At 30.3% G+C, this 12,586-nt stretch overlaps 1 protein-coding gene across 4 annotated transcripts in view; it reads left to right on the top strand.

Moving 5' to 3' along the window:
* Positions 1–12,586, top strand: part of LOC106460460 (G patch domain-containing protein 1-like) — a 172,570-nt gene that overhangs the window by 112,777 nt on the left and 47,207 nt on the right. For all 4 annotated transcript variants that reach the window (XM_013920154.2, XM_013920156.2, XM_022387179.1 and 1 more), the window contains exons 13-14: positions 3,890–4,008; positions 5,799–5,920. In XM_013920154.2, coding sequence (XP_013775608.1) covers positions 3,890–4,008; positions 5,799–5,920 — 241 coding nt within the window. The remainder of the gene's footprint in view (positions 1–3,889; positions 4,009–5,798; positions 5,921–12,586) is intronic.

Below are 12,586 nucleotides of genomic sequence, written 5' to 3'. Positions count from 1 at the left end.
CTGTTTGAGCAATAATGATTTTATAGAGAGCATTTTATGTTTAATTTCTTACATTTTCGAGGGGTGATGGATAAAATGTGGGTGATTACATGCTAAGATAAAATTTGTCATGTGTGTGTGTTACACTAGTTGAAATTCAGGATTTTTTATGTAGTTTCTTTTAGAATGAAGAACTTAAAACTTGTATACTACTAAAATATGGATTATTAGCTATGATTTTATACTATTCTAATGGGTTTAACATAAACAAAAAGTAGTTTAATAACATTTTGAATGTAAGACACTAAAACCTTGTGTCATGCGCAGTAAAGGGTACCCGTGCCGATAGGGTTAACAGCTGAGAGCTACTCCCTCCATAGTTACACAAGTTTTATGTTCTGTACATTGTTCCTTAACAACTGATAGTTACTCCCTCCATAGTTACACAGGTTTATGTCCTATACATTGTTCCTTAACAGCTGAGAGTTACTTCTTCCATAGTTACATTGGTTTTATGTCCTATACATTGTTTCTTGACAACTGAAAGTTATTCACTCCATAGTTATATGGGTTTTATGTTTTATCCCTTGTTCTTGAACAGCTAAGAGTTACTTCCTCCATAGTTACATGGATTTTATATCCTATACATTGTTCCTTAAAATAACAGCTAAGAATTATTCCCTCTATAGTTACGTGGGTTTTATGTCCTATATGTTGTTCCTTAACAGCTGAGAGTTATTTCCTCCATAGTTACACAGGTTCATGTCCTATATGTTGTTCCTTAACAGCTGAGAGTTATTCCCTCTGTAGTTACACAGGTTTATGTCCTATATGTTGTTCCTTAACAGCTGAGAGTTATTCCCTCCATAGTTGCATGGGTGTTATGTCCTATACATTGTTCCTTTACAGCTGAGAGTTACTCCCTCCATAGTTACACAGATTTACGTCCTATACGTTGTTCCTTAACAGCTGAGAGTTACTTCTACCATAGTTATATGGGTTTTATGTCCTATACATTATTCCTTAACAACTTGGAGTTATTCCATCCAAAGCTATACAAGTTTTGTGTCCTATACATTGTTTCTTAACAGCTGAGAGTTATTCCCTTTAAAGTTCAACAGCTAAAATAACATAGATGATACTCCCAACACTATCTTCCTCAGTATTGTTATAATGTGGTAAAGTTTCAATCTTGGTCATTTTATGATAGTGTGATGTTGATTCATGCTTGACAAACACATTATTTCTTAATATATAATTAGGAAACTAAACCTGAGATAACCTCTAATCTCTGAAAAGAAATTAGAATTTTTGACATACAAGACAGAGATCAGTAGATATTGCATCTCTTGTAAGATACTCTTTATGTATAAAATAACTTGTTACTTGTTTTGTCAGAAAAAAGTAGTATGCTATCTTTCACATATTAGTTAATAAAAAAGTAGCATGCTGTGTTATTTATTACATGTTTAGTCTTTATATATTTTTTCTCTTGTCATCCACTGGTTTTACAGCAGAAAGATTATGGACTTACAAGGCTAAAATCCAGGTTTTGATTCCATGTGGTGGACACAGCAGATTGCTCAGTGTGGCTTTGCTCAAAAACAAACATGCTTTATCTTGTCTTGTCCAGCAAAAATATTATTCTCATTATTCCATAATTTTTTAATTAAGTAACTGGAAATTAATTTATTTAATGTGTTTTTTGAATTATTTCATCACAGATCTTTTATAGTTTAACATGGTTACTAAAGCAAAGGCTGTTTACTAGCTGGTATCGATGCTTTGCCTTTTAATGCTGTTCATGCAACTGTTTAATATTTCTGCATACTGCGCATCTATGCAGCAGATAAAAACAAAACTAAAACCTCAGTGCTGATAAAGCTTGTATGAAAGCCATTTTGTTAGCTGCTTACCTAAATTGGTCATGGCAGTTAGTAAAAGGAAGGTCATATATAACACATCGGTTTGATTTTTTATTTGCTTAGAATTTAGAAACTGAAACTTACGTTAGTGCTTTTTCTTCTTTTAAAACCAAAGTATGTTACAGAAGGGAGAAGATAAGAAGACAAACTCATTATTTTTGTTGTTGTTGAAAGTAACTGTAATATTATTACTCCCATTAAAAATGTAACACATTATAATACCCTGTTATTTACAAAAGTAATATTATTACATTAGTTAGTTACTTAAATAACATTTTATCCCCAAATCTGAAAATGGTAGTTAATTTCTGTAATATAACTCAAACTTTCTACAATGTTTACACTTTTGTTTATAGAAGAATTTAATAGTAATTGTATTTGCACCAGTTATGATTAGAACAGCATGCATTTACATTGCCAAACAGTATTTTTGCATTGTTGTTTTGTAATATTTTGTCTTTAGTATATTCAGGTTTCCATTGGTATCCTTGCAGTGTACTTTCAGTGTTGGACCTGGCATGGTCAGGTGGTTAGGGCGGTCGACTCACAATCTGAGGGTCGGGGGTTCAAAGTTCAAATCCCCATCCCACCAAACATGCTTGCTCTTTCTGCCATGAGGCATTATAATGTGATGGTCACTCCCACTATTTATTGGTAAAAGAGTAGCCCAAGAGTTGGCGGTGGGCAGTGATGACTAGCTGCCTTCCCTCTAGTTTTACGCTGCTAAATTAGGGATGGCTAGCACAGATAGCCCTTGTGTAGCTTTGCACGAAATTCAAAACAAACAAACAAACTTTAAGTGTTGATATCAAATTCATTATCCCTACCAATTTCAGATGTAGACATTCTTTTTATTATTACTACTTGTTTTCAAATAGTGGAACAAGAATACTCATAAGTTTCAGCATCTGTTAGATATTAATTACGGTTGGTAATTAATTTACAAGCATGATGGCCTCGTAGTAACACATTTGTTGCTATTCAGACATTTATTTCTTTTTAATTATAATGCAAATCTTTATATCAACTTGCAAATAGTTATTATATTTTGTGTTTGGGAACAAAAAAATATTGTATGGAAATTCCTTTAAACACTTGCTCAAGTGTTTAAAAAAATTGGATATGCATATTGATATGCTTTAACTCTTAATGCTACCCATTGAACTCACATTTTTTATATACCATAAAATGTTCTGCTGACTTATTTACATTATATTCAGATTTTAATGATGAATGAGCATGGTCTCTTTCACTTGTAAATGGATATACCAATAACAGTTTGAAACTTATCTTCAGGTAAATTTTAAACAAAGAATTCCAGTTCAAAACATTCAAATCATTCACTTAAATTTTCTGTAATAATGTCCTTCTGATAGGATCTCTTTCATTCACAGTGATAATTGTAGCTTTCAGTTACAATTATGATTAATTTTTGGCAAATACGAAACAAATAATTCCTTTCCAAAGAAATCACAGTAGGTCACACTGTGTTTCTGTAACTAATGTCTCATCAACTGATTCACACATTAACTTCTGATTTGAATTGAGTGGGAGATATTCTGTAATTTATAATGTGTGCTTTTTAAAGTGAATGTTACATTTTCTAAGTTGTAACTTGTTTTTCAGTTGTAATAAGTAAGAGTTCTACATATACTGGCCTTTCTTTTAAGTTTGAAATTATCTAGTGTGTGTGGATCTGCCAACACTAAAACCACAGAAAGTGCATTTCTTGTAGTTGAAAAGTATTTCTTACAGATAGAAATAACAAAAAAAATTTTAATTTTGCAAATCTGCAGCATACATTTACCAGACATCTTAATTTTATAAACAAGATTAGGTGGAAAAGAACAAACCATTAACTAGTACAATCAAATTAATGTTTAAAACTCACTTAAAAAAAGCAAACAGAATGTTCAGTGATTCTTTTATTGCTGTTTTTTTTCTGTTTACTTATTAAAATTGATACTAACTTGGTCACTTTCCAGCTGTACCATAGTGGGATCATCGAAAGTCAAACATGATAAATTTTCATTATTTAATATTCTGGAGTCTCCAGCAATGACTGAAGTCAGGGGTCACAATTTATCAATGAAAGCAATGAACGGTAAAAATATTTCAGCTTTTATATTAGTTTATTCAATTATTGTTATATGTATTTTATAAAATTAAACAAAAAAACATTTGCATGTATAACATTAGAATTTTTAATTTCTAGTTACCTTATTCCTTTTGCTGCATAGTTTGGATATATCTAAATAAACATATGTACCTACTGGCTGCAAAATTCTGATTTACCCCATGGCTACCAAAAAAGTTTCCTTCTGCTGCAATATGCAGGAATATCCCCCTGTACTTCAAACAATCACCAAACTTGTGTGTATGTTGCCATCTGTTTTGTATGCTGTGAAACTTGGATGTTTATATGCCTCATTTTATATGCATATAATATGTCACTTGGTGATGCACACTTTAACTCTCCTTGTTTTGGAGCTGATTTTATTGCTTTATAGGTGAGTTACTTATCAGTGACTTTCAGGAATTATAGTATATATATCTTCTTACATGCCAATATGTAATAGAGACTTTGAAATTCACCAATATAAGCCATTTCTATGTGGATAATTGACACTTTTTGGGAATCTGCCTGAAAATTAATTGCACAGTGAAAGAGTTAAATAAGATTGTTGATAAAACAATTTCATATCAAGAGTCTTTATCCATTTAAGTCTCATTTCTTACACAAACCTGCCTACCCCTCAGAATTGACTCTGAGAGAATTTACTTTTATTTTCACGAGCACAGAACTTTTTCAGGAGCACACACACATCCTAAATAATAATAACAATAATTAACTTATTATTATTATTTCTTTTTATTCACAAAATTATTTTATTTAAAGTAATAAAGGTTTTAAGCCAATAAAGCATGCCATCCAAATTGTCCTTGGTTGCAACTTGGATGGAATTTGTATTCACAACAAGTAGAGCATGAAGAGTAGTCACCCTTACTTGTCCCTTGTTCCATTTTGGTTTTCCAAGCAAAGCTTAACACCCTCTCACGATATGCACAACTGCTGTGAGGAATGATGAAGAGGTTGAATATTAATCAAGGTAGATGTTTCAGCAGTGATTTGCCTTCATCTACAACTGTAGAACAACAGTATTCTGTGCTGATCTGCAGAAATTGGCAGATAAGAACACATCCATTGGTTATTATATCATTTCTACAGATATAAGGTCAATATACCTTACATAATTTTCTAACTTGGTCGAAGCATCATGTTTTGCTGAAATTATGAAAATTTGGAGTAGGCAGGTCTGCTTTTAAGTGAAAATTTAATATACTAAAGATTTTAAATTTGTTTTGTAGGCTTACATTATTAAAAATCCAAGTTAGTGGAGAATTATATTCACAAATTTTCCAAACTGTCAAAATGAGTTAAATGTTTTAACATGTGACTATGCATACTTCAAACTGAGAAGGTTTTTAAACACTTGAGAAATTGGTCAAAAACATAGTTTTTATTTAACCAAACTGGTGCTTCCAACATTCAAGACCTCATGATTTAGTTGATTACAGCTTTTGCTTAATTTGAGAGGATATGAGTCAAGATCAGTTTGAATTCCAATAATGTCAAAATTGTGTAAGATGGTGTGCTACTCTATAACAGTTCTAATTCAGAAAATCAATAACAGCAAATTAAGCATTTTTATCGTATATTCATACTCATATTTTTAATAAGAAATTTCAATATTTTAATTTATATTAGCTTTTATAATTTATTACATATCTTTTTTTGTGGCTGTTGTGATACTTCATTGGTTCCTGGAGTGACATCCAATAAAGTATGACAAATATATTTTTCATATGATTAAAGTATTTTATTAACTGTAGAAAACAAAACAAGTTTGAAAAAAATACATGATGAAACACCAAGTACTTCAACTGCTCTGAATGAAGTTAAACCCTGCTCTTCAAATGTAGAAATACAGGTGACTGAGAGAAAACAAGGACAGGTAAGGAAAAAATGAAATATGTTATTCCAATTTGTTTGTTTTTTTTGTTGAGTAACATGCTAACAATAGTAGAGCATATGAATATGAAACATCAGATTTAACCTGGATATAATTTACTTAGATTAAACAGCTTGTGTAGTGTTATTTATCTGTTTCAGCCATCAGCCAAGTATTGTACAACATACTTGGACATTCCAGAATAAAAAATTCAGCTGTTTAATTACACAGGCCTTTGAATTTAAACTTCATAAAAGTTGTTTTGGTTTTAATAACTGATATTCCATAATTCAGTTATGCAGATTTCAAAAATAATATTAATTTTTTTCTATCACTGAAGGATTTTTTACAAATCGAGAACAAAAAAAACTTACTTAGATCAAATCATTATTTTGTTTACCACAATGAACATTTTTTTATTATTATTATGTTTGTTAACAAAAATACAAACAAACAGTAGAAAAGGGAAGAATATTGATGTCAAGCAAATATGCATCCTAATTCATCCTGATTTTTTTGTGTGAAATCTACGTCTTTTAGTCTCAAAACTGCATGTTGTGGTCTTTCTTTTATGTATTGCATCTGAAGCATCTCATTTCAATGACCAGCAGTAATCAGCCATCATGCTGATGTTCCACCTTCCCTAATACCTCCTCTCCATTTCCCTGATGTATTGATGAAACCTTTTCCTTTGTTTTTACCCTAACAGCACCATGATTTTCAGGAAAATAGTCAATATGTTAGTGTAAGAAATGAACTTACAAGCTCATATTACAACCCAACTTTTTTAATTTATTGAGCATGTTATTGACAATATGTTTTGTAATTTGGTTCTTTGTTGTTTCCTAAATATTTGTCAATAACATTTTCCAACTTTCCTCATTGTCCTTTCAAAATGTTCATCCAAAGTCAATTTCCTAATCTGTGGCCCAACAAAAATCCATTCTTTAAGTTTCACTTCTGAAAGAGCTGGGAATTACCCACATAGTTATTTGAAACAGTTATCATGTTTGTCTCAGGCCTGTGCAAACTTCTTCATCAAGCCCAGTTTAATGTGAAGTGAAGGTAATAGAACTTTCTTTGTGTCAACCAAACTTTCACTTTCAATGTTTTTCAATCCTGGTATAAGGCTGATTTCATGCTCTCCTATCCCATTCACACCAAAAACATTGAAACTTTGTATAACTTAATTGTTGGCCTAACAACATACAAAGGACTTTTAAGTCTCCACAAAGTAGCCAACCATGTTCTTTTTATTTGACCTTATTAAGAAGAAGTGAACTGAATGAGCAATAGGAACAGATGCATATATGTTACCATTCTGAAGGAGAACACCTTTTAGACATCTTTTGGAGGAATCAATGAACAATCACCACTAACTTGGTTCATAGACTGCAGCTCCAGCATTGGTATTAATTCAGCAATATTGTTCAATAAACCAGTGAACCTTCTTGCAGAAAGAATGGTATAAACTCTTTCTCAAGATTTCTGTACCAGTAAAATTATATCCCTGTTGAAAGTAAGTTCTTAGCATGAAGTCTGGACCTCAAAATCTCTGAAGAATCCTTTGAAAGGCCCAAATCATTAAATTCACTTTGTGTGAAAAGTTGTGGTTCACCAGACATTTCAGGTTGAAAACAACCCCTATCATCATTTCTATTGATATTAGATTCAGAATCAGATAAAACTGTATTAACCCTATCAAGATGGGTAGGGGTCAGAGGGCATGTCATCACATTTGTAGATTTACATTCAACATTTTATTTAGCTGTTATTTTATAAACATATGTCAATAAGTTTGATTTCGAATTGTAGATTATAATTCAAAATTTAGTATTATACGTTAGTTAGTTTCTTAATTTGAAACTAAATATTTAAAAAAAAGGCTAAATGCTGATTTTTATGTATCATGTGGTACGTGGTTTTCTGGGTTTGGTCAGATTACATTTTATGATGCCCACAATACAATGTCTATAATTTTGTATGAATTAGAAACTCAAATGTTTGATATTGGCAAGCTAGAATATAAAATAAGAACCTCCTACCTTTTCTATTTGCTGGGATATCATGATATTTAGCAAACCCAACATATTTGCTCTGTCCACCATTTCATCATTTAAGAAGACTTATTTATCTACTCCTACTTTTATATACCAATAACTTTATAATCACTCAAAAGCTACATATTCTTCTACATGATTCTGACAGTCTTCCTAAGTTATTTACGAGAGAAATGCTCTTATATCATTGGAAAGTTTGAAGCATTACTATCAAGGCTACTTTGTGAATAGGAATTATATTTTGTAGACCCAAATACAGTTTAGTTAGGAAGCCTGATAAATTACAGTGTATTTTTGGGGTATTGGTATAGTAATTTATAATTTTTTGTATTCCAAAATGCTTATATAAAGTCTACAAAAATTCTTATTTTTCCATCTCCACATGTGAATTTTGACAAGGCTTAGCAAGTATGGCTCATGAGTGCAAATAAGGACTTTGTAGCATTGTAAGTAGTAGATATTGTTTTCCAAGTATTTTTTATTTACTTTTTTATGTTTGAAGAAAAATAACTGACATTTAAGTATTTATTTGAAAACATTAGTTGTATATATATAATGTGCACACACACACATATGTAATGTATGGTAGCCAATATGTTACTGTATTTTACAAAGAAAGAACTTGTGTTATTTTCTACTTATTTACATCAAGGTAGAATTAAAACAAGCTATACAAAACTAAAGACTTGGCAATTCAGGAAAAGTTTATGTAACTTGTGAAAATCTAAGAAATAAATTTATCACTGATCAACTGATCTTAACACATGAAAATGAACATCTTGACATAAACACCCAATTGAACTTGCTGTTTGCAGGTGAATAATTTGTTTCTAAAGTTACAATGAGGAAGGCTAAGCCCAAGAATACTAGCCCAACCAAAACGAGCCATATTTATATTACTGGAAACTACAAATTTATTGGTTACTGTGTAAGCATGGTAATATAGGAAACATTATGTTCATAAGCATTTACACATATGCTAAATCCCGAACACTAAGAAAGATGACTAGCAAGTTTATTTGATAGGATACAACTTTATACAGAGCCATATCATAAATATTTTCTCTCACTTTTATAAAGTACTTTAGACAATTCTTTTTGCAACAACTGTATTGTAAAGAAGCCGGCAAATTCTGTCCTACTGAACAGCGATCTGAATAGTTTCTGTAGGATACTTCCGCTTTTTGACTTATTAGTTCTGCCCAGACTTTCTACAAAGTCATGTACATTTTATAATACTTTAGACAATTGTCGGTGTAACTATTATACTGTGAACAAGTTGATATGTCGTATCCCACCGTGTTTCCAAAGCAGGGAATATTCTGGAAATTGCATGACATGATCTTATTTGATATTGATGGTGTCAAAGTATGTTAATACCTAAACAAGAATGGCGATTCATTGCTTTATATTTGGCAGGTTTCTACTTCAGCTGCTAACAGTGAAATAACAATAGGAAATATGTGTAAAAAATTAGAAGGAACTCTCAGAAGATTTAGTTGGAAATTTACTGTCCGTACTGAAAAGAACAGAATACTATTAATTTTGTAATTACTACTAATAATACTATATATTTATTTTGCAACCCCTATTTTTGTTATACTTTGATTACTAATATACAACTTGGAGAACAACGTTACAGTACAAAAATAACAAATAAAATATAAAGCTTTACTGAAAATAGAAATATTTGATATTTAATCACAAGTTTTTTATTTTTCATTTGTTTTCACTGTTTATTATTATAAAAGTAACTAAAATAATAAAAATAGAAAGTTGTTATGTAAGATAATGAAAGAAAAATAATAAAAACCTTCATGGAGTATACACACCAAAAGCTTCTGCTTTATACTGTTAAGAGATTTAAGCTATTTTAGAATAAACATTTGTGGTTTCCTATTACAATTTGCAATTACTCTAGAACAAAGGTAATTTAGATTTATATCCTAATTGTTATGATGGTTACGAGTATTGCCATATAGAGTTAAAATTGATAAAATAACAGATTAAATATAAAGTTTTATTTAAAAATATGTTGGATGATTATCTAGAAGGATATAGATATTATGCAAATGAAACTTGACAAATTTCAGATAAAGAAAAGTATTTTTAATATTAAAATCAAAATTACTTTGTCCGTCGGATAGTCAACATTCTGAAAGAAAAATTCATGAACAAATCTTTAATAAAAATATCTTAAAACAGAATTCAAATACCAGATATTTTGTGTATGAAATCCTTATAATGTTTACTAATAATCTGCAAAATGTTATAAAGATTTGCATACATTTTCAAAAATTATAGTACAATTACTCTCATAGATACTTTCCTGGTATCAAGCTAGGTGAATTCCACTCAGCTCATAATGGAATGGTTAAGAGTCTATGGTGGAGTAGATACAGGTACATCAGGTCCATGAGCAAGAAGTCTTATAACAGATTGAAGAGTTGGATAAGAAATTTACTGTTTATTTTGAGTGTTGTAGCCTTGCACATTACATGAGCAGAAATAGCAGTCATCTCTATGATTTATAGACTTATGCCAGACCATTGGAATTCCAAAAGGCAAAGACTTTTTCTTACCTTTAGTCCATTGTCTCAACTTTTTGGCACAAACAGTGCAAACTTTGTGTGGAGCCCATGATTTGTCTTGGTCCCAAAGTTTTATTCCAAAATACACATAATACACTTTTTCAATGAATTCTGTAATGTTTTGACTTTGTTTCTGTACAATAAATTTCCCACAAATACAATATGTTTGGGTTATTTACACAACCTCTTGTTGCCATAGCAAGGAATAAATAATATTGAAAAGTAAAGTTAATGTAAAATGGCATGCACAAACAAATACTATCCAGAAATGACACATAATGTGGCCTGTTAACCATTTATATATTAGTGCTGTGTTTCTCATGAATTCTAGAAAGATTGATAAGATTCACGTCGCGATTGGTCAAGAGAAATCTATAGCCAGTGGTTGTCAACATTTTAAGCAATAAAAAATGTGACCTGATTTCAATGAAAATGATTCACTTATGTAAAATAACATATGATGTTTTGTGAAAAATATGTTCATGATGAAGAGAAATGAATATTTTCAGTTTCAGCATACAAGAATTACTGTAGAACATGTAAAAATTTCAAGAAAATATAACCATCGCGAGCCTGTGTTATCAGCCGAACATTATATGCATTATCTTGATATTTAAATTTGAAAAGTACTTGTGTTAATCACCATTATATGAAAGTGTACTTTCTACTTAAGTTTGACAAATATCTTTAAAACATTTTAGTTATTTTTTAAATTAATATTAGCTTTCGATTAGAGCAAGCTGTCTTATTAGAATGAAGATGAAATTCAACCTGGTAATGAAATATACTTTTCTTATGTTCTTACTTATAAATGTTAGAATGCATTGTTTCATCAGTTGGATACCTTCGCTGCAAAAAACATTTTGGCTGATATTTTTAATAATCTGGCAAGATATTACCTACATAACCATAAACTCTTAGTTTTAACCTCTTTTGCATGTCATAATTATGGATATTTTGTCTGATATATTTTTGAAAGAGGATAGTGTTTAAGGATCTTATCATCAGCATCTTAATGTCAACCTAGTCTTTCAATAATTGTTTAAAATAACTATGACAGAGTTAGTCCAGGTGAGAGGCTTTAACCCTCAACTTACTGATTTATTTTTATGCTATGTGTACATGTTGCATCCAATTGAGTAATTTTAAATTTTTGTTTGTTACAACACTCAGTATAAAGAATTGACCAAAAATTTAGGTGAAATCACTCAATTTCTATGTAAAAACATAGTTGACATCAGCAGTAAGTAGTGGAATTAGTTGCAATATTAATAATATTTTTGTTTAAACAATTTTCTGTGGCTCATATTTTAATATGGATTGTATAACCCACAAAATTATAGTCCTACAAACAATATGATGCAAAATAGCTTAGAAAAATTTGTCTAAGAAGGTGATAGAGGCTATATAGACCCCACTGATCATTTGAGAGTTAAACAGTGAGGCTCATTTAATATATGATTTTAAAGAAGTTAAGTCCTAATGACTTAGCACTAAATTTATATCACTTAAAATATATTTCTGATTCAATATATTTTTGAAAGTATACAAACTATTTATTTTCAAGCTTAAGTTAACATTTAGGACAAGCTTGAATCCTGACATGATTTATTATAAAAGTGACATTTTAAACCTTCAGTAAATTTATTTTTTGTTTTTTTATGTTCAACTTTATAAAAATTGACACTATTTTTACTTTCCATGTAGCAGGTGTAGGATTTATATGTGAAGAAATTATATTGAGAATAACACTATGAAAAAACATTTTCTGAGTGTTAAAAAATACAAGTACTAAGACTTAAGTGTTTAAGGCTTTGATTTCACATTTAAAAAATTACAAAGTATAAAGTATGTAGTATGTTGTAAATTTTGTACCCTCATATTTAATATTTGAAATTGCATAATTTACAAATTCTATTATTTGACAATATATTACATGATCAGTGTTGTTTTACACCCCTGGGATAATCTTAGTTCAGTCAGTTTCACTAGATGTATACACCTGGAAAAAAGTTAAG

Source organism: Limulus polyphemus, unplaced genomic scaffold (assembly GCF_000517525.1).
Source record: "Limulus polyphemus unplaced genomic scaffold, Limulus_polyphemus-2.1.2 Scaffold774, whole genome shotgun sequence".
Lineage (NCBI taxonomy): Eukaryota > Metazoa > Arthropoda > Merostomata > Xiphosura > Limulidae > Limulus > Limulus polyphemus.
Note: the sequence above shows the minus strand (reverse complement) of the source record. Positions and strands in the feature narration are given on the sequence as shown.